At 36.9% G+C, this 22,283-nt stretch overlaps 1 protein-coding gene across 3 annotated transcripts; it reads right to left on the bottom strand.

Moving 5' to 3' along the window:
• Window positions 1-540: 540 nt before the first annotated feature.
• SRSF12 (serine and arginine rich splicing factor 12) lies at window positions 541-20,836 on the bottom strand. Of its 3 annotated transcripts, none has more exons than XM_037131233.2 (5): window positions 20,512-20,836; window positions 11,198-11,544; window positions 10,301-10,424; window positions 9,996-10,137; window positions 541-3,132 (listed from the first exon to the last, which is right to left on the bottom strand). In XM_037131233.2, the coding sequence occupies exons 4-5, from the start codon at window positions 10,124-10,126 to the stop codon at window positions 2,763-2,765; spliced, it is 501 nt and encodes a 166-aa protein (XP_036987128.1). In that variant the 5' UTR covers window positions 10,127-10,137; window positions 10,301-10,424; window positions 11,198-11,544; window positions 20,512-20,836; the 3' UTR covers window positions 541-2,762. The 3 variants fall into 3 exon arrangements, with proteins under 3 accessions (XP_036987128.1, XP_036987129.1, XP_036987127.1); XM_037131232.2 differs by lacking the exon at window positions 11,198-11,544 and adding an exon at window positions 11,672-11,776 and having other exon boundaries at window positions 542-3,132; window positions 10,301-10,404; XM_037131234.2 differs by lacking the exon at window positions 20,512-20,836 and having other exon boundaries at window positions 10,301-10,412; window positions 11,198-11,327.
• Between the last annotated feature and the right edge of the window lie 1,447 nt (window positions 20,837-22,283).

The raw sequence follows: 22,283 nt of genomic DNA, 5'->3' as shown, positions 1-22,283 counted from the left end.
CAGTTTCCACATCTGCAGTGGAATTTATCTCATAAAGCCATTATGATGATGAGTGAATGATGTAAAACTTACAGAGCAGTGCCAAGGACATAGTTATATGCTCAAAAAAGTCTGAATGATCATCATCCCAGTTTTTCCATCAAACAAAATATCTTCCTAAAAGCCTAGGCTCAGGGGGTGTCCAACCATTTGGCATCCCTGGGCCACAATGAAAGAAGAAGAGTTGCCTTAGGCCACACCTTAAATACATCGCAACACAATCACAATAAACTCTCATAATGTTTTAAGTAAATTTACGATTTTGTGTTGGGCTAAGTTCATAGCCATTCTGAACCAAATATGCCCATGAGCCACAGGTTGAACCCCCTCGGCCTCAGGGATTACAATGGAAAACCAAATCAAAGGTAAGTCAAATGATTAATCATGTTCAGAAACATTGTCTTATTAACCTATTCCTAAGATAATGATTATATACATAGTAAACACATCAATCAAGTCATAGTATTTGGAATGAATGCATTTATGTGTGTGTAAACCCAAACGTTTATTTAGAAAATATAAAAATTTACTATTAATAATTGTCTTGCTCTTTCTTCCATTTATCTTTTAAATTTTCAATAGTGCCACATAATTTTATAACTAAATTTTATTATAGCTTAACACTTCAGATCTGGAGTTGTAGGTTTTAAATAATTTCTGCTATGATTAATAGAAAAATTCTATTCAGGAAGTACAATATACATGAATTTATGGTACTTGCACAAATATTACAAGTATATAAATTATTTTGTCAAGTTGTTTCTTACACATAGGATTTAAAATTAAAAAAAATGGAATTTGTATTCAAAACAAATAGAAGCAATGCTGGTTCCTATATGTGAAAATTGTAAGACAGATTTTGTTTTTCTTAAGCACTATAGATACAAACATTAACTGGGCAGAAAACTTTTTAATATAATCAACAAGGTACACAAGTAGAACTCTATAAATATATCCCCTATAATAATCATAATTATCACAAATACTACCAAAACCCTCTGAAAAACATAAACTACAAACACATTTTAAAGAAATTCTCAGTCTTAACAACTACAAAAGCAATTAATAGCAGTAAAGTTATTTGGTTTAAAAACTGCAGGGCAGTGTAATGTAAATCTGAACACTGCAAAGGTGTTTTCTGAGGCTGCAGTCTTGAGTTTCTGAATACAAGGTACTAAACACTTTCAAAAGTAATAAGATGTATTCTATACAATTTAAAGTCTTCACCTAGAGCTTTAAAAAGAAAAAAATTAAGCAGTAGATGAAAAGTAGGTATGTAGAAATAATGGTATAAAATATGATTTTATACAAAATGTACCACTCTTTAAATATATAAGGCTTAATATGAATATTTTTTGGACTATGAGTGTTGTACGCAATTTTTGGAGTAGTCTCAAACCATTCAAAATTCGGTGTTTTAGAACATTTTGCTATTTCTGAAGTGCATGAACATAGTACAGGATTCAATTTAATGTCAACTTACCTATGCTTTTCCATCTTGTAAAAATAAAACCTTTTTTTGAGCCCAGGAAAGAATCTATCTTTCAAATGCTTAATCTCTATATAAATTCAACTTTTTAGGAATGTCAGAATTTTCTAATATGAACTAATATCCACCAGGAAGTGGCCCAAGTTTAAACAGAAGACACAAAAGAGACAGGGGTGTCAAATAGTTTGCCTTATACAATTGTACAGTTATAATCACTTTTTACATGAAAGTAATTTAAAGTAAAAAATATTTTGTAAAAGGTATTATTGATATTACGAATACAGTAGTCTCCCCTTATCCATGGTTTCACTTTCCATGGTCTCAGTTACACATGATGAACTACGGTCCAAAAATATTAAATGAAAAATTGTGGAAGTGAACAATTTACAGCTTTTAAATCGCATGCGGTTCTGATCGCCTCACTGCACCTGGTTGTGTAGGCACTATAATCATCTCACACCATCACGAGAGTGACGACAGTGCAGTCTTCTGAGAGACTACATTCACGTAACTGTTATTAAAGTATATTATTGTAAGTATTCTATTTTATTATTATTGTTACTTCTTACAGTGCCTAATTTATAAACTGACCATTGTCACAGGTATGTATGCATAGGGAAAAACTTAGTACATATAGAGTTCGGTTCAGTCTCCAGTTTTAGGCATCGAACCAAAGCAGTTTTGAACATACCCCATTTGATAAGAGGGAAACTACTGTACTTAATATCCAAGCAGAATTTTCTAAAATTAGTTCAATTTTACCATTTTTTTAAAGTACCCTTCTGCCACAATGTAAACAAAAAACGATCCATAAAATGGTGATACTAGACACATAATTTGTGGTGTGGTTCCTTAAACTGAGACCAAATCTTGGCCCTAGCCAGGTCACTCAGTTGGTTAGAGCATCGTCCCATACACCACAAGGTTGTGGGTTTGATCCCCGGTCAGGGTGTGTATGGGAGGCAACTTATCAATGTTTCTGACCCTGATGTTTCTCTCTCCCCCACTCCTCCCTCTCTCTCTAGAATCAATAAACATATCCTTGCGTGAGGATTAAAAAAAACAAATTTGAGACCAAATCTTTATTAACCCAAAGCTAGAGAGATTTTATTCTTGCACATGCCCAAAGTAACTAATATTAACTCACATTTTCTGTAAGCCTTGAGAATTTTTATTTAACATAATGACAGGTTTAATAACTTACATTAAAGACTACCTAGAGCTCTTCTCTTGTTCACCAACTGTTTTTATGTCGATAATTCCGAGATCTGGAATGTGATCGAAAATGAGAGTGTTTTGCTGTTTGTGCTTTAGTTTCAGAATTGGTATACCCTTTAGGAGATTTACATGGGGATCTTGCTATAGAGTCAGAATGTCTTCCATGTGATCTTGATTTTGTTCCTGAGCTAGTCTGCTTTTGAGGTGAACTTGATTGTGATTTTCCCATTGACTTGGACCTTTTTTCTAAGGACTTGGACCTTGACCGTCCTCTAGAACCAGAATTTCTTCTTGGAGTTCTTGACTGCCTTGCTGAGGTAGACCGCCTTGGTAGTGATTTGGAGCGAGATTTAGACTGGCTGTAAGAAAATCGCCGGTGTCGAGACCTGCAAGCATCCACAATGTTACAGTATACATTTCATACAAAACCAGTTAATAGATTAGAAAAAAACACTTTTAGGAAATTATATACTTTATAAAATATTAGTTATGCTTTTATTGGATCAGTTAAAAGGAATAACTCTGGTTTTATTATGCATGCTTTGGTTTAAATGTTAAGTTTGTAATGTTTATTATACTAGAATATATAACCAAAAGATTTTTACTTTACTAGATATATCTTATGACATGAATCAGTGCCCTGCATATTTAGTTTGGGTTACACAACTCCTAAGAGCTTTGAAAATCTGAAGGAAAAAAGGTAAAAAAAGAGAGAGAAAGAAAGTAATTATGTAAAGTTTATCAAATAATGCTTATAACAACCAATACCTAGATGTAGGACATCTGAATTCTGCTATGATAAAAACAGCTTCTATCAGCTGTTTTCAGACTAACCTTCCCATAGAAAACAGCTATATGAAAAAGCCAGACAACATTCATAAAACAACTGTTTGAAGGCACTGCAGAATAACCAACACAAGCAGAACTTGAGTGGTGATAAACTATAGCTCTTTTATTCATACCCTTTTCCTAATGCCACCACCATGAGGGAACTGAGCCCAACCAGAAAATGTCTAATGAACAACCTGAAGAGACAGAAGTTAGAACTGATGGGGGCCAAAGTGGTTGACACTTGAGAGGCAAAATCCCAGAGATGACAGAACTGCAAACAAATAAACAAAAGAAACCTAAAATCTGCCTATAAATTCTCAAGTCACCGGCCATCTTCTAAGCTATGCAAGCACAAGATGAAAATCCCAAGAGGTAAGCAAAAAATGGCAGCTAAAAGATTCAATAACTGAGCTAAAATTTTATCAGACACATAGTGCTGGGGACAGGGGCTGGAGTTCAAGTCCCCAAACGGTCAAGAGCCTTAAGTAACAACCTAGGCTTCCAATTAAGAATCCGGAGGGGCTATACTGTTCAGGTAAGAGTCATGCTTTAAGAATAAACTATAATGCTGGAATAGATCAGCCTTAACAATGCCTCAAACCAACTTTGAGAGGATCAAGGTGATCTGCCAGTACTCTGCCTGCTAGAACAAAATAACTTTCTTTGAAGGACAGCAACGCTGAAAGCGTCAATAATTTTTCATCAACAATGTTCAACATTCACTAAAAAAATTATGAGGTATGTGTAAGATAGATTAAAACAAGTAAAAACAACTAGACCAAAAATAGTTTGGATATTAGTGTTTATTCAGACAGGAATTTTGAAAATTACTAATACATTTTTAAAATAAGAGAAATAGACAAAACATGAAAAAGATGAAGAATTTCAAAAGAATTTTAGAATCTATAAAAAGAAACAAATGGACATTTTGTAACTAAAAATATATATCAGAAATTAAAGTCACTAAATGAATTTAACAGGTGTTTAGATGCAACAGAAGAAACAGTGAACTGAACTGAAAAAGTTATTACAAAAAGGCTATACTGAAACACAGTCAGAGAAAAAGAATTTTCAGAAATCCAGAACAGAGCATAAGAGATATTTAGAACATAATCACATGGCCAAAAGGAAAAACTAAGTAAGTCAGAAGTAGTATCTGAACAGATGTCCTAGAATGTTCCAAACCTAATGAAAAGCATCAACTCACAATTTCAAAAATCTCAGTACACCCCAGGTTAAATAAGTACAAAGAAAACTACACAAGGCATATCACAATGAAACTGCTGAAAAGCAAAGTCAAAGAAAAAAATTGAAATCTGCTAGAGAAAAAAACATCATCTTCAAAGGGACAACATTAACAATGCCAGCTGATGATGGATATTAAAAAAACAACAGAATGGGAAAAATAGAGGTGTAGGTAGATAGGCTTTGTCTCCTTACACAACCAAAAGAAACAACCAATTTAAAAACAAAAAACAACCAGAACTGCCAGAAAACAGAACTGTCGAACTGTATGGAAGTCCGACAACCAAGGAGTTGAAGAAACGTTCATCCAGACTGGCAGGAGGGACAGAGACGGGCAGCTGGAGTGGAGAGAACAAATGGCAAGGCAGCATCAGGTAAGGCAGCCCCACACACACATGTGGATAAACCAGGAGGAACAACCGGGGAGAGAGACAGACCGAGCAACCCAAGGTTCTAGCATGGGCAAAATAAAGCCTCAGAACCTCTGGCTGTAAAAACCTGTGGAGGTTGTGTCGATGGGAGAAACTGCCAGTCTCTTGAAAGCAGAGCGCCAGCTGAACAAGCAGCATTGTTCCGTCTCTGACCTTCCCCCATACAGTGCCACAACGAAGCAACCTGGGCTGTCCTGCCCTGGTGATACCTAAGGCTCTACCCCTTACAACATAACAGGTGCACCAAGACAAAGAAATATGGCCCAAATGAAAGAACATATCAAAACTCTAGGAAAAAAACTAAGTGACAAGGAAATAGCTAATCTATCAGATGCAGAGAGTTCAAAACAATGGTAATCAGAATGCTCATAGAAATGATTGAGTACAATTGCAAAATAAAAAAAGTGTAGGCAACACAAAGCGAAATAAAGAAAAATATACAGGGAACCAACAGTGAAGGGAAGGAAACCAGGACTCAAATAAATGATCTAGAACAAAAGGAAGAAATAAATTCAACTGGAACAGAATGAAGAAAAAAGAATTCAAAAACATGAGGAGAGGCTTAGGAACCTCTGGGACAACTTTAAATGTTCCAACATCCAAATCATAGGGGTGCCAGAGAGAGAAGAGAAAGAACAAGAGATTGAAAACTTACTGAAAAAAATAATGAAAGAAAAATTCCCCCAGCTGGTGAAGGAAATAGCCATATAAGTCCAGGAAGCTCAGAGAGTCCCAAAGAAGTTGGACCCAAGGAAGCACACACAACAGGACACATCATAATTACATTACCCAAGATTAAAGATGAGAGATTCCAAAAAGCAGCAAGACAAAAGGAGACAGTTACCTACAAAGGAGTTCCATTAGACTACCAGCTGACTTCTCAAAAGAAACTTTGCAGGCAAAAAGGGGCTGGAAAGAAGTACTCAAAGGCATGAAAAACAAGGATCTATGTTCAAGATTACCCTATCCAACAAAGCTATCATTTAGAATGAAAGGGCAGATAAAGTGTTTCTCAGATAAGGTAAGGTTAAAGGAGTTTACCATCACCAAGCCCTTATACAAAATGTTAAAGGTACTGAGCTAAGATAAAGATCAAAACTATTAACAGTAAAGTGACAACAAACTCACAACTATCAATAACTGAACCTCAAAGAAAAACAAAAATGAACTAAACAAACAACTAGAACAGGAACAGAAACACAGAAATGGAGATCACATGGAGAATTATCAGTGAAGAGGTGGTGGGAGGAGAATGGGGGAAAAGGTACAGGGAATAAGAAGCGTAACTGGTAAGTACTAAATAGGGGGAGATTAAAAGTAGTATAGGAAATGGAGAAGCTAAAGCACTTATATGTACCATCCTTGGACATGAACTAAGGGGGAGGAGAATGCTGGGGGGAAGGGGGCACAAAGCAGAGGAGATAAAGGGGAGAAAAAAATGTGACAAGTGTAATAGGATAATCAATAAAGTATACTTAAAAAATAAAAATTAAAAAAAATGGAGTGATATTATTAAAGAAAAAGGGGGGGGAACATCCCTGTCAACCTAGAAATCTATCCCCAGCAAAAATATATTCTTCAAAAATGATTATAAAATGAAGATGTTTCAGACAAGCAAAAGTTGAAACAATTCATCGCCAGCAGACCTACAGTATGTATAAGACTACTAGCAGTGGCTGGGTGGCTCTGTTGGTTAAAGCATCATCCCATACACTAAAAGGCTGCAGGTTCGATCCCCAGGTAGGGCACATGCCTAGGCTGCAGGCTCAATCCTCGGTTGGGGTGCACAGGGAAGGCAGTCAATCAATGTTTCTCTCACACTGATGTTTCTGTTTCTCTCTCTCTCTCTTTCTCCCTCACCAATAAACATATCCTCAAGTGAGGATTAAAAAGAAATACTAACAAATTTTTAGGTTGAAGGAAAATAACTCCAGATAGAAGCATGGAACTACAGGAAGGAATAAAGAGCACTAGAATGTATAAATATATTAATCCAGAATATATTCTGGAATAAAAGCAGTCCTTTAGAAATTATTAAATTTCAGCCTTAGCATAGGTATCTCAGTTAGTTAGAGGATTTTTCCAATATGCCAAGGTTGCAGGTTCAATCTCCAGTCAGGGTATATACAAGCAGCAACCAATGAATTCATAAATAAGTGCAACAACAAATCAATGCTTCTCTCTCTTTCCTTTTTCTCTCTAAAAATCCATAAATAACATTTTAAAAAGAAATTATTAAATCTCATTCCTGTGGGACACAGTTATAGAAAAAAAGAAAATACTGTCCTTGAAAAAATCTAACATGGAAAATAATGGATGCTATTTTAACATTCTTTGAGCTAGAGACTACTGCTAAGTACTAGGGTTATAAACATAAATAAGACACAAATCTTTGCTTCTCAAAAAGTCAGTCTAGTGATAGCAACAAACTAGTTTTCCATACCTACTGAAGGCAAAATAAGAGTCCTGTTTTTAGTCCAAGGTAGTATCACATACACAGTACATACATACAGCACATTATGTTAGACTTATATGTATTCTCTCTCTCTCTCTCTCGCACATGCAGACACATACACACAAAATCTGATCCTCATGAAAACCTTGAAAGTTAGGTAAGATTTACATTCTCTGTAATATAATTTTACAGATTAAAAAAACTAAGGTCAGTAAGGTTAAACAATGATCTTATAACTAGAACGAAGAAAACAGCATTGTCTTGCAAGAAAATGTGGTTCTTTCTATTCTTGATACCCCATGATGATTAGAGACAACAGACCCTTTTGTTTTTTCTCCAGCCAAGTATTATACTTTACTTGAACTAGAAGGCAAAAAATGATGTGAATATCCACTTTTTTTAAATATCAACCAGGAGAAAAACTGGTTAACTAAGGCTATAACGCATTTGGAAACAACATATCCTTAATGAATCAAATGGGCAATTTCTTTTCTTTTATAAACTAAGTTTTTCTTCCAAGACCACTGGATATTCAGTATGTTAAGATGGTGCTGCTTTAGGCACAATATTACATCTACTTTGATCTCTGATATATAAAACTGTCATTTTTATGTACTATCCACATCATTCTAAGCTTATGGTAAACTACACATATATAGTTTATACTATTTATAGTAACATACACAGTCTACACATGTATACTATATAAATAGTAAATAGAGATATAAAATTCATAGCAATGTGAATGAACTATTGAACATCAGTCCCTTGTACCATTCATGTCCCCTGTGAAGCCAGAAACAATACCAATGGCATTGGTGTAGTTTGCCTATACACAAGGCATGCAAAATTTTTTAAATCTTACTTTGCTCTCATCATATTTTAAGCCCTATAAATATAATTTTGTATTTGAGTATGGAAACTATGTATCAGAGTCTAAATCTCAATCAATTGGAAAACTGCTTAGCTGTGGGACAAACTGGATGATTCTCCTAGATGCAAGGTTTATTCTTACATAAACCTCCAGAGTATAACTGTTCCTAAATATTTCTTCACCAATCTAAGAACCAGTCAATGCTGACCTGGATTCTCCTGGCTTTGAAAAGAAGCTTAACACTTCCTCCCACCTTCATACCTCCCAAAGATAAGCCAAATTCAAATTTGATTCATACCCAAGGAGAGGTACTCATATGACATGTAAGAAATTCAATCTGACTTGCAGGGCTCTGACTAGGCTGGCCCCATTTTCTAGTCATTAGGATTCTTGGATTTTAAAAAATCATAGAATGTGGATATGGTTCTCTCTTCCTACTTTTTCCTTCCACTTAACTAGAGGCATTGGCAGCTGGCCACTTCACAGTCTTCTTTATAGAACTAGGGACTCCAGCTCTAACACACGTATCTTCTTTTGAGCTTTTTCTTGTTTGAGCTCTTAAGAGTTGAGGAATGGAAGGACTGGAGCAAAAGTGAGCAGCCCTGGTGATCAGCTTTGATTTGAAGCTACAGCTTAAGTGTACTATACAGAGTCTAGAAAAGCTACCTCTTTTATTACTCACAGAAAGAAGACACTAGTCTAAGTGCTGATCATTCTTTAAGAATAGAATTCACCTTAAAATTCTACATGAAGTTCTCTATGAAAACATTTCAGCATTAAAACTCAAGATAAATAGTACAAATGTTTAAAACTTATGCATGCTAACACAACTTGTTATTATTTCAGTAACTTCACCTGGCAATTAATTTCCATTGTGATTTACTATTCTAACAGAAACAAATTCCTGGCTAGCAAAATAAGTAACTTGAAAATATCTTTTTCTGAAAAATTTACCATTTTTATGTCTTCTTCCTATAATACTACCATACTTGAAATTTATTCTTGAAAATAATTTTTATAAATATACTGATTTACATTAATTTTAGTGTCAACCTCCTTCCCTTCTTTTTTCAGTCACTAGAACTCAACGTTCTTAACTGCTAGGTTCATTTAGGGAATTTTTATTTATTTAAAATTCCTCACTTTTATTTTCAAGTATATACTTTTTAATTTTTTTTAGTATATATTATCTTTCCATTAAAAAGGTTCAATCTGTCATGATATAAAAACACTGGAAAGTATTTAACAAACCCAAGTTAAGCTTTCTTTTCCAAGTTAATCTATCTACAAAAGATGATTCTTTATGAGCATTTAACGAAATGATTCTGGTAGCCTGTTTTCAAAACCCTTAAAGGTGTTTTCCAGGAAAAGTAGAAAATTAAGTTTTCACTCTTCCTGGTGTCTTGTACTCACTCTTTAAGGCTATCAGACCGCCTCCTATTTCTTCCCCAAGAAGAACTTCGACTTCGAGTTCTCCGTTGGCTGGGGCTCCTGGACCTCCTATGATCACTTGGAGAACAAGGGTGACGTTCTTTTGATTTCATTTGGCCTGGTGCTAGAATATGAAGTAGAAGATTTATCATTCATTACCTGAAAATGTCCATCACAGCCACTCAAATAATATTATTTTCTAAAAGAATTTCAAAACAAAAAAAAATCTGTCATTGCTGAAATTCATTTTGCTGAATAAACACGATGCAATGTTTGGTCACACTTACTTTTGCGATCACCTTGTGCAAACTGTATTTCAATTTGACGGCCACATACCCATTTTCTATTGAGGTTATAAAGAGCATCTTCAGCATCACGAACATCTTCAAATATGACTAGCTGTTAAGGACACTTTGAATATCACATATCAAGTAAAAATGTTATTTTAAAAGAATTATTTATATGACATGAAATTAATAGAAAAAGCAAGTTCAAGTTGTTAAGCTCACATCTCCAATATAATATGAATAATCAGAAAAAATTCACTTTTATTATGAAAACAAATGCTCATTATCATTTAAAAGAGTGAATCTAAAAATAAACATGCAACTATACTCAATATATACATTAGTGCAGCTGCTGTATGTATGTATAATTTCAAACATGTTATGAGAAAGAAAAAAAAAGTCTAACATTGACTAGAACTCACTCCCTCCTTTCAGGCAAAAAATTCACCAGGTTTTTCACTGAAAAAAAATCAGCATGCAGAAGACTGTAATCTGAAGTTAAAATTACTTCCAATAAAAATCTTTTTAATTTTGACATTTCAGAGCAATTACAAACAAAACTGCACACACATAACTGAGATAAAACATATTTCAAAACTGATTCAGTCCTTTAAAATGATCATATTTACCTTTGAATCTACTGCTTTATTATTTGGGGTATAATTATAGAAGAAACTTAAAAGCAATCTGTAAACATCAATTACATATATTGGTCTGTAATAACCCACTAAACTCCCTTATCTATATAAATTATATATTAAACCTAACTAAAATGGAAATAAGCTATATAAACTGAATAGCTATATTTCAGGAGATTATTCACTGGTTTAAATTTTTTTAAATAGAAAACAGAAAAAGCTCAAGAAATGCAATACAAAATGAGACTTTGGCAATTACCTCAATGTCACTTGATCTTGAACCTTGACTTTTACTCTTTAAGGCGTGCAAGATGGACTTTATAAGAGACGAAGAACCAACAAAATCAGACTTGGCTTTGACTCTGGAACTCTGAGTAAATGTAGGAAAGCCGAAGTCTCAACCTGGTGTTGGCTTTGTCTTTTCCTTGATAAAGACTTCCCCTCTTCCAGGTCTTTATATCTGTGTCCACCCTCCCTCTTTACTGCTTGATGCTTGAACTTTAGGTGCCTTTTGTCTCGCCTGCTCGGTTTATGCTTGGATTCTAGCTAACAGGTTGGTTCAAACTGGGGGGCGCTTGCCAGCTACTGTGGACTGCTTTAGATTTTCTGAGACAAAGAAATAAACACATTTAATTAGGCAATATTAATATCGTACCATATGCTCCTAAATACATACATGTAATATGCACATGTATGTAGTATATTTACATGCACACAGTAAAATAAAGGATATTGAACATAAGCAAATCCTCTTGGGCGGCGGGTGTAGAAGTCAAGTGGAATGTAAACGTCTACTATAGGGCCATACCGACCAAACTCACGGCGCAAGTCCTCAGGCCTAAATTGTTTTAGAAATAAGGCAAAAAAAATATGAATAGCTGAATTAAAGTATCATGCCCACAGAAATCCAGTTGAAACCCTAAAAAAAAAAAAGTACATTATCTAGACTAGCATTATTTAAAATTGTCTCTCATAAAACTTACCCAAAGTTTACAAATGAAGGAAAAAAAGAAAGAAGAAAAATTCTCAAGCCTCACTTTTGGAGACTCTGGTTCAAGAAGTCTGGATTAGGGGCTGGACATCTATACTGCTACAAGCACTCTGGGCAGCTAGCTGTTATGCCTAATCAGGCTGGGGAAACACGCACCTAGCACACCCACCCTTGGCAGTTATTCCTCCTATTACAAGATTTCTCAACTGTCAATATAAACAGTTCTAACTGTGGACTACTTCATTAGGAACACATTCATTTGCTTCACTATAATTTTATGTTAATGTTAATTTTGTTTTGCAAGCACAAGAATTACATTTTAAAGAAATCCTAAAATCATTTCCCAGGCTTCAAAAAAATGGATGTTTTATTATTAAACATAAAACAAAATAACTACTATATTCTCAGACTTGACAAATATTCTTGAGCCTCCTATACACCTTCTACTGTGATAGGTATTAAAGAGAGGATACCAAAGAAATACCTTGCCTATTTGTCTTTATGAGGCTATAATTTAATTGAAAAGACAAAATACTTAGCATTGATAGCTATGGTGCATTTATATGCTAGCCTCTGCTGACCCTAATACCACTTAATTCTCACAACTCCATGGCTGTTTACAGGTGAACTCACCTAAGATCACTGAGCCAACAAGTGACAGAGCTAGAATCAGACTCCCCTACTCTAACACTAGTCTGTGTTCTTAAACCACCACAGTGTACTCGAGACCTTAAAAGATTCAGCATCAAGCTATGGGCACAAAATGTGACTCAGAAGAAATAAGAGAACTTCAAAACTCTGTACAGAAAAAAAAAACCCCTCAAAAATGACTGCAAAAAAAAACCCTAAAAAATGACTCCTAGCCTGGGCAAATGGAACAAAGATGGTGTCAGTGACAAAAATTAGCTGGAAAAGTTAGATAGAAGAGGGAGGAGAAAGGCAAGAGAAGTTTTCAGGTTTAGAAATGCAAAATTTGGGGTGATAGTTAAATACCAATTAGCATACTGTAAGCAACTGAAAACTGTGACTGTACAAATTATATTATTTATTTTCATCTCAATACTAGAAGTCAATGATGAAAGTTAGAGATGTGGACTTAGGAATTATATAAAGATTCAACTAACACTGATTATGTAGCTACTATATACCAAGCAGTGCAGTAAATACTATGGCACACTTTATTTTTATCATTTAGTATTTTTATTTCACTTAGTGCTCACTACAACATGTTATCTGCCTTCCTGAGAGACTAGAGACTAGTGACTTAAGATGACAGTCACAATGTCTTTTTTTTTAAATTTATTCATTCAACAAATACTTATTAAGCACTACAGGCCAGGCTCTAAAATCTAAGGTATGGTGGAGAAAAGAAAAACACAATTCCTGCTCCCATAAAACATGAGCAACAGGGTAAAGATTCTCAACCACTCCTGAACACTGGAATCATTTGTGAAAAAAGATGAAACAGGCCCTGGCTGGCGTAGCTCAGTGGATTGAGCGCGGCCTGCAAACCACACGATCGATTCCCAGTCAGGGCACATGCCTGGGTTGCAGGCTAGTTCCCAGCAGGGGACTCACGAGAGGCAACCATACACTGATATTTCTCTCCCTCTCTCCTTCTCTTCCTCTCTAATGATAAATAAATAAAATCTTTAAAAAAAAAGATGAAACAGGCACTCCAGCCCAATGCATTAACCCTGGACCTAATTAGTGCTCTCCATAATTAAGTCCCAATTGTTATTAAAATTTTCAAGGGCTCTATAGGCACCTCTACAACTCAGAGTTCAGAATCACTTCTAAAGCAGGTATCTTCACCAGTGTAGTATCTCAGTACTTAGCATAGTTGCTTGGCACACAGTAGGCACTCAATATATATATTTGCTATGTTAATGAGTGAAGGATACCTTATTGTTACCATTTAACAGAGAGTAAGGGAAGTTACTTTGCCACCAGGTATGCAGTCAATAGCAAAGCTAGAACCCAAATTAATGTCATCTAAGGCAATCAATCCAAACCAAATGTGAGTGCCTGACAGAGAAAGAGCCTTGATGGTAAAAAGAAAAAGGCTGGAGCAATGCGTGCCACAGAGGTCTGGAGTCCCAGAAACTAAGGGTAACAGAAGTCCAAAGGAACGAATCTTCTCAAAAGAGCTGGCTCCCTGTTCACTGTCTCCACTACCTCTAACCTGCTGGGTGTTGTTGTTTTCTTCTTTTCATTTTTTTTGTGTTGGTTGTAATCTATTTTAAAACAAACATCCAGGTACCTACCAACAAGATTTATTTTCATCTCAATACTTGCCTATTTGTCATAATTTTTAGTATATTCTTTTAGAAATGAGCTATTGGGTTGGCCAAAGAGTTTGTTTCGTTTTTTCCATTAAGGTGGCTCTAGTAGCACTTAGTTGTCTTTAACTTCCTTCAAAACAATTTTGTTAGATTGTATTGTAACAGCTGTCCTATCAGCGTGCACTTAAAAAAAATCAAAATTGGTTAATTTCTGTGTAGCCATTTTAATACAGAAGATGGAAAAAATACACATTTTAAGCACATTATGCTTTATTATTTCAAGAAAGGTAAAAACACAACTGAAATGCAAAAGAAGATTAGCACAGTGTATGGAGAAGGTGCTGTGACCGAACATGTCAGAAGTGGTTTGTGAGTTTCGTGCTGGAGACTTCTCATTGGACAATGCTCCATGGTCAGGTAGACAGACCAGTTGAAGTTGATAGTGATCAAATCAAGACATTAATTGAGAAGAATCAATGTGATACCACACAAGAGATAACCAACATACTCAAAATATCCAAATCAATAAAATTATTGGTAAAAATGAAAAATGTGTGTTTTATTTTATGGAAAAAAACTACATGCACTTTTTGGCTAACCCAATATTAGCGACAATCATTGGTGTTCACCATTCCTCTGTATAACTTCATATTTTTACTGCAAATGCATATATCTACAAGTACACTGTTTTTAAATATATCAAATTTTATGTAAATGGCCTCACACTATTTGTATTATTTTGCACCTTGCCTTTCCGACCGGTGAGACTTCTCCATGTAGCTCTAGTTTACTCATTTTAACTTTGTCTTGACATTTTTGTGAATGAGCCACAATTTATTCATCCATTTTTCTGTGCATCAACATTTAAGATGCTTCCTTTTTTAATAAGTTGGAAACTATGGTACAGTACACATAATGATCTGTGTGCTTCCTAGAGCTCTGCTAGAGTTCTCCTGCTGCCTATCATCAACTTCACCACATGCTCTCCAAAGTGGCCAGATCAACTTATACTCCTCAAAATATGGATAAGAACTCCTACTGCTCTACTTCCTCATTAACAACTTTTAATCCTCACCATTCTGAAAGATACAAAGTGAATGGGTGCCTCCTCCTTGTTTTAATTTTAATTTACCTAACGACCAAGGAGGTTGAACATCTTTTAATGCTTATGGGTCATTAATTTTGTGTTAATACCTACCTGAAAGTAGTATTTCTGGATTGAAGAGGATGTACATGTTTAACTTTTATGAAACTGCCAAAGAGTCCTGCAAAGTGGTTATACCATTTTATAATTCCACCAGTAAGTGAGTTTCAGCTGTGCCAGTCTTTGTCAGTATTTGATATTATGTCTTTCTAATTTTAGCTGTTCAAGGGGCTATTAAGTAGGATCTTAACTTACTACGGTTAATTTGCATTTCCCTTATGACAATGATGCTGAGCACTTTTTCCTGTGCTAACTGGCCAATCATAAATTTTTCTTCATAATGTGTCTAAGGCTTTTGCCCATTTTAATAATAATGTTTCTTTTATTAAAGTTATAAAAGTTCTGCATATTTCCTGAAAAAGTCCTTTGTCAGATACTGTATTTTGCCATATATAATGTGCTCCCATGTTTAATGCACACCCTTGTTTTTGGCCCAAGCTTTCAGAAGAAAATCTTTTGTTTTAATTTTTTAATTCAATTATTTATTTATATTTAGATACTCATTTTGCATTATAAATGAATTTCAGCATTTATTTTTAATATATTATGGTACAAGAAATTTTACGTACCAGTAACAAATTTATATTTATGCATCATTAGTACTACTTGTGTATTAATGTGCATCCTTATTTTCCCTTAAAAATTTGTACAAAATTTTGCATTATTACACAGCAAAATATGGTATATGTTTCATGATTATTTTCTCACTCTGCAGTTTGCCTATTTACTTTCTTAATGGTATGTTTTAATAAACAGAAAGTTTAATTTTGATGAAATCTAATTCATCAAGAGTCCTTCTTCTTTTATAGTAACTGCTGTCTTTGTTCTTTAAGAAATCTTTGCCTATGCCCAGGTCATTAAATAGTCTCCTACATTTTCTTCTAAAAGTTTCAGTTTTATCTTTTACATTTCAAATGATAATCCAGCTCAAATTATGATGTGAGCCAGAGGTTACCATTAATTTGTTTCCTTTATGGATATCCAGTTGTTATGGCATCATTTGTTGAAAATATTTTATGTTCTCCACTAAACTGCTTTGATGCCTTTGTCAAAATTAATTGACTCTGTAAGTGTGGATTATTTACTGGCTCTACTCTGTTCTATTGATCTACTTGTCTGTCCTTAGGCTCGTATCATACTGTCTTGATTACTGTATCTTTTTAGCAAGTCTTTGAGTCAGGTAGCGTTAACTCTTCCAGCTTCAGTAACCTTTTTCAAAACGCCTTTGGCTATTTTAGATCCTTTACATTTTTTAAACAAATTTGTCAGTTTCTATGTTTTTAAAAAATCCTTTGTAGTTCAAAGGATTTTTTTCAAACACCAAGAATTATTTTGAACTATAATATAATCAACTTGGGAAAGAAATGACACTAAGAAAAATAGAGTTTTTAAAAGAATTTTTTTATTTTCAATTGCTTGCTTTTAATATATAGAAACAGAATTTCAGAAGTTTACCTTATATCTTGATAAGTTACTAAAACTCATCACTAATTACTGTAGTTTTATGAACACAAATATGTCACCTAAGAATAGGGACAGATTTTACTTCTACCTTTAAATTTTTTCTCTTTTATTTTTCTTGCCATGTTGCACTGGTTAGGACCTGCAATAAAATGCTGAATAGTGGTTGTGAGTGTAGGAATCCTTGTCCTGTTCTGATCTTAGGGAGAAAGCATTTAGTTTGTACCATGAAGTATGATGTTAGCTATTAACTTTTTCACAGGCTAAGAAATTCCCCTTCTATTTCTAGTTTGCTAAGACTTTTTAGCATTCTTGCTAAGTTCTGTTTAACATCTTTACATCATTATGAATGCTCACATCACTGTAGCCTCATATATACTGTAACCAATGAATACTAAGTATGTTCAAGAGAAATACTTGCTCATTGCTCCCAATGACAGATCAATAACATGATATTATTTATCGTAAAGGGATTGTTATATTTAGGACTAGAAAACTATATCTGAGATTTTTTTTAAATTACTCTCCCATACAGTAAAAAAGCAAATATGTCAAAATTAATATTCTTCCTGATCCACCTCTTGTTTTACTAGTGAAGAGAAACATAACAAATTATAAAATTGTAAAATGTATTTTTAAGTCTTTCTTTAGTTGTAGGGCTCAACTGCATTCCTAACAAATTTTATGCTAACCCACACTGTCTCTTAATGTCTTGTCCTTTATCATACATATTAAAACGGTCACTTCAAAGAAATATCTTAAATAAAATTTGACTTTAAATATTTTTACTAAAAAACCCTTAAAAACAGGAAAAACCACTTAAATGGATTTCTTTCCAGGTTTATTTTTTGTTTTGGGTTTTTTTTTTATTTCATTTATTTTTAGAGAGATAGAGGAAGGGAGAGAAACATCAATGTGTGACTGCCTCTCATGTGGCCCCCCCACTGGGGGCCTTGGCCCACAACCCAGGCATGTGCCCTGACTGGGAATCGAACCTGCAACCCGTTGGTTTGCCGCCCTTGCTCAATCCACTGAGCTACACCAGCCAGGGCCAGGTTCGTTTTTTATATAGTTTTTCCTTTCTTCATTTTATGTAATTGAAATCATACTGTATATCACTGTATACCCTTCTTTTTAAAACAGCTTCTATTTTTTTAAAGATTTTATTTGTTTATCTTTAGAGGGGAAGAGAAGGAGAGAGGGAGAGAAATGTCAATGTATGGTTGCGTCTCTATCGTCCCCTGCCGGGAACTGGCCTGCAACCCAGGCATGTGCCCTGACTGAGAATGGAACCGTGACCCTTTGGTTTGCAGGCCCGCACTCAATCCACTGAGCTACACCAGCCAGGGCACCTTACACCCTTTTTGTTTTGTTTTCACATTTATCCCAATGACTTTCTTTATAAGCATCCTAAATATTAAAGCTAACTTTAATGTCTAGGTATCATACTGCTAGTTAACTTATGCTGTAAACCACCTTGTACAAAAAAGCTATTAAGATAGGTTACACGTGGGATTCTACTTTCTTCATACTACTACTCGGCAGCTGTGCAATGTTAGGCAAGATATGAAATGTCTCTAAGCCTGAGTTTATTATCTGTAAAATGGAATTATGAAAGAACATATACAGGATTATTGTAAAAATTTAATAAGTTATTGTAATACGTGTAGTTTTTAGTGTAGCATGTGGCACACAGTGAGTACTCAAAAAATGTTAACAATTATTATTATTTCATCAATATATTCCTCTGAGATCTTGATTGCCCCTAGTAGCAGAGTTAAGAAGTGGTGAAAAATGGAAAAGGAAATCAATAAATTTCAATGATCTGTCTCGATTACTCAGAGGCAGATAATCTAGGTTAGAGGTCATGTGTCATCTGCATGTTGTATGTCACCTGTATCAACTGCTTAATTTGGCCTGCACAGTATTTTAACATTTTTTTAAAGTACCGAAACTGCCAGTACTTTACACCTTTTACTCTTTGATTTTTAATAAGAGTTTATTTCTACCAAACTGAGGACAACTGCCAGGAGGCAAGGTCTCAAATGCAGTATTTAACAGCTTTCAAATCTATGAATTTCAGATATGATTCAACTTAACAGATGCTAACATTTTGAAACAGAACATTTACACACACAAATAAAAGTTTCTGACTTCTTTTGAAAATCAGGAAGCTACAGCAACAAGTCCAATTGTCTCCACAGTGGTTATCAGCCAGAGCTTAGTAGCAGCTGCTGACCCCATTAGCACATATTCTTTCCCATTTGTCACAGCCCATACCATCCTATTGTGCTTTATAACCTGAGAACTTTACTCATTCATGTTGCCCTGCCTGGCCCCTGTGACCATTAGAATTGGAAACCTCTCATTTTTTTGTACACACACACCTCTGGAGAGGCGTGATGCTTATTCATTATTCAAGTGGTCTCTTTAACTGTGGGAATTTTTTTTTACCTTACCCAAATTATAAATTTTGGTTGTTTTCTATATAATGAACTGATAAACAAGTTTAGAGAAGAAATGTGAACACAGGATTTTTAGATGTTAATTAAGGTATATTAACTCAACAGTTTACAGTTGAGTATATATAAAAGAAGAGATCAAATAAAAAATACTTCCACAGTAACTCATCAAAAGCAAATTATGATTATAATAGATGGCTCTGGAGTGAAGGATTGCAATATATTTGTAGCTGTAAAGCCCCAGGGTAAGTCATTAAAACTTGAGGCTTATCTTGCCCTTATGTACAATAAGATAATACTGCATACCTACGAAGGCCGGGGAGGAGGGCTGTAAATTAAGTATAAAGCCCAGTGAAAAGAAAATGTCCATTGACGCTCCCCCCCCCCCCCCAGTCATTCCCTCTGGCTCCTATTAAGGGAGAAAGTGCTGTATGAAGTTTTTTGTTACGATCTATGTTTAGGCATTATGTGGACAAAAAACTCAGTGGAGGGGGGACGGGTTTAGACTGATAACATCAAAAATCACCCAGGGAAGTCTATGCAAACCGTTATAATTGGAGTTTATACTGCATTCGGAACTTTGAAGAAAACCATATAAATCTCATTACTGAAGCTATCCTTTATGTATAGAAAAGAGCTGAGAAATAAATAAAATGTAACCAGCACCACCTGTAAGCAGACCAGACTGAGGCAAAGAAAGGCCCAAGGTACGCATTATTTTGTAATAACGTTCTCATCAACCCCAATTCCTCTTCATCTAGGAGGTAAGACGCGTGGATTTATAGGAACACGGCGACAAAAGGGTTGAAGTGCAGGCGCCCGCCCGAGCGAAAATACACACGGCCAGAGGCGGCAGGGCCCTCGGCTACCGGGAACTGGGCATCCTGCGCTCCACCGGGTCCCCTGGAGTGGGTACCCGCACCTACCCGGGCGGCTACGGGGGCGCGGACGCGCTCCTGCACGGAGCCGGGAGGCGAAGGCGCGAGTCCCGCCCAGGCCCCGAGCAGCCGCAAGGCTTTTACCGGCCCGGGAACAGGGCCTCGGCGGAAAGGAGCGGCCGGGCTGGCGGAAAAGCGCGGGGGCAGCCCTGGCGGGATGCGGCCCGGCCGCGGGATGCGGCCGTTACCCTGCCCCTCCCCCGCGCCCCAACCTGCGGGCGCCGCCGCTCACCTGGTGGCGTCCGCGACGTTCCTGACGAACAGGGAGGTGTTGGGGGGCCTCGTGTAGCGAGACATGTCCGCTTCCTCGTTCCCTCCGAGCGTGCCCGCAGCTGCTGGGCTCACACCGTCTCTTGCTGCCGCTGCCGCAGCTCCGCGGGCCCCCAGCGCGACCCCCTCCCCTCGGCCTCTGCCCAGCCAGCGCGCAGCCGCAGAGGCGGGTGTTGGGGGTGGGGGATGCGGGACGGCGAGTGGGTCTGAGCAGACGAAGCGCGGGTGGGGCCCGAGGCCCAGGGAACCTGGAAGATACAGCAGCTCCGGAGGCCCTAGCCGGGGCGGGGTGGGGGGGTGGGGTGGGGGGGGGGGGATGAGGAGAGGGAAGCACGGGGTCCTAGGTCGGAGGGAATCTAAGAAGGGGGCGGTGCGGAAGTCCGCGGTCCACGGGGATGCACGAGGGGGCGGTGCTGGAGGCGCTGTCTGGAGGAGGGAAAAGGGGGCCGGCGGCTCCGGGAGTTAGGGGGCATCTGAGAAGGAGGCGGTTTAGGAGGCCCGGATAGGAGGGCCCTAAGTCAGTGGGCTGTCCTAGTGTCCCGGGGTCCGACAGCCACGGGGGGGAGTGGGTGGGGTGTGCCTCCGGGGAGGGGTCAGCGCCAGAGGCCTGGTCTTGAAGAATCCGGGGTGGGGACAGATGATGTCTGAGTGTGCCACGATGCCGAAGGCCGTAGGGGCCCTAGGTACGGAGGTCCGTGAGCCAGGTGTTAGAGAGTATCCCGGGTTGGGGCGGGTAAATGTGAAGGAGGAGGTCAACCGCACTACAGCCCCAAAATACTGGGGCCTTCCTCCCTACATCCTCAGCCCTGGACTTTGGCAATTGTTCTGCTTTCTGCCCCTTTAATATTGAGCTTTATTAGGCTTCCAAACTATAAGGATTTTTTTTTCAGTGTTTTGAATTTTCATCCATTGTAGAAGTCCTCCCTTCTGTGGGGAGGATACTTCCAAGACCCCAGTGGATGCCTGGAACCTAGAATAGCACCAAGCCTTATATACACTGCTTTTTTCCTAATATATTTATACCTACGATAAAGTTTAATTTATAAACTAGGCACAGTGAGAGATTAACAATAGCTAATAATAAAATAGAGTATAATATACTGTAGTAAAAGAAATGTGGATTCAGTTTATCAAAATAGCCTATTGAATGGTACTCACTCTTCTGATGATGTGAGATGATAAAATGCCTACTTAAGTAATGTGAAGGAGGTAGCATACAGCTGCTATTGACATTCTAACCATATGTCAGAAGGAGGATCATCTGCTGCTGGTGATTCTGGATCATCATGTTATGAGGATGTCATGATTGTCTGTCAGGAGCAGATGATGTGAATGACTGGGGAAATTTAATATTTTAGAGCCATAGTTGACTTGGTCATTGAAATCATGGAAAACAAAATTGTGAATAAGGGGGACTGCTGTATTCCTTTAGGGGATGCTATTTAGCTATGGTACTAATGGTACTAATTTAGCTATTAGTACCATTGATTCAGATGTTTACTGAGCATCTACTATATAGCAGGCACTGTTCTAGATGTGGGATATAGCAACAAACAAAACAGACCAAGCCCCAGCCCTCAAAAAAGGATGGACAATAAAGGAATAAATGATGTAGAAGAAAGCAATGAAAATGCAGTGGCAAGTAAGCAAATTTAAATTACCCTCTCCCTCTTGTTCCAAAATGATGTAGCCCAACCCTTTCTAGTTACCTTTGGCACCTGTGGTTGGCACAGC

The sequence above is a fragment of the Artibeus jamaicensis genome, unplaced genomic scaffold (assembly GCF_021234435.1).
Source record: "Artibeus jamaicensis isolate MK-2021 breed Jamaican fruit bat unplaced genomic scaffold, CSHL_Jam_final contig_387, whole genome shotgun sequence".
Taxonomy (NCBI): Eukaryota; Metazoa; Chordata; class Mammalia; order Chiroptera; family Phyllostomidae; genus Artibeus; species Artibeus jamaicensis.
Note: the sequence above shows the minus strand (reverse complement) of the source record. Positions and strands in the feature narration are given on the sequence as shown.

Excerpts from the sequence above, each read along its gene's own strand:
- SRSF12 (XM_037131232.2), bottom strand. The coding sequence starts at position 20,576 with ATGTCTCGCTACACGAGGCCCCCCAACACCTCCCTGTTCGTCAGGAAC. Across the intron at positions 11,777-20,511 it reads AACGTCGCGGACGCCACCAG|GCCTGAGGACTTGCGCCGTG; the intron begins GTGAGCGGCGGC and ends AAAACAATTTAG. Across the intron at positions 3,133-9,995 it reads CGGTCTGATAGCCTTAAAGA|GTCTCGACACCGGCGATTTT; the intron begins GTGAGTACAAGA and ends GGATGCTTGCAG.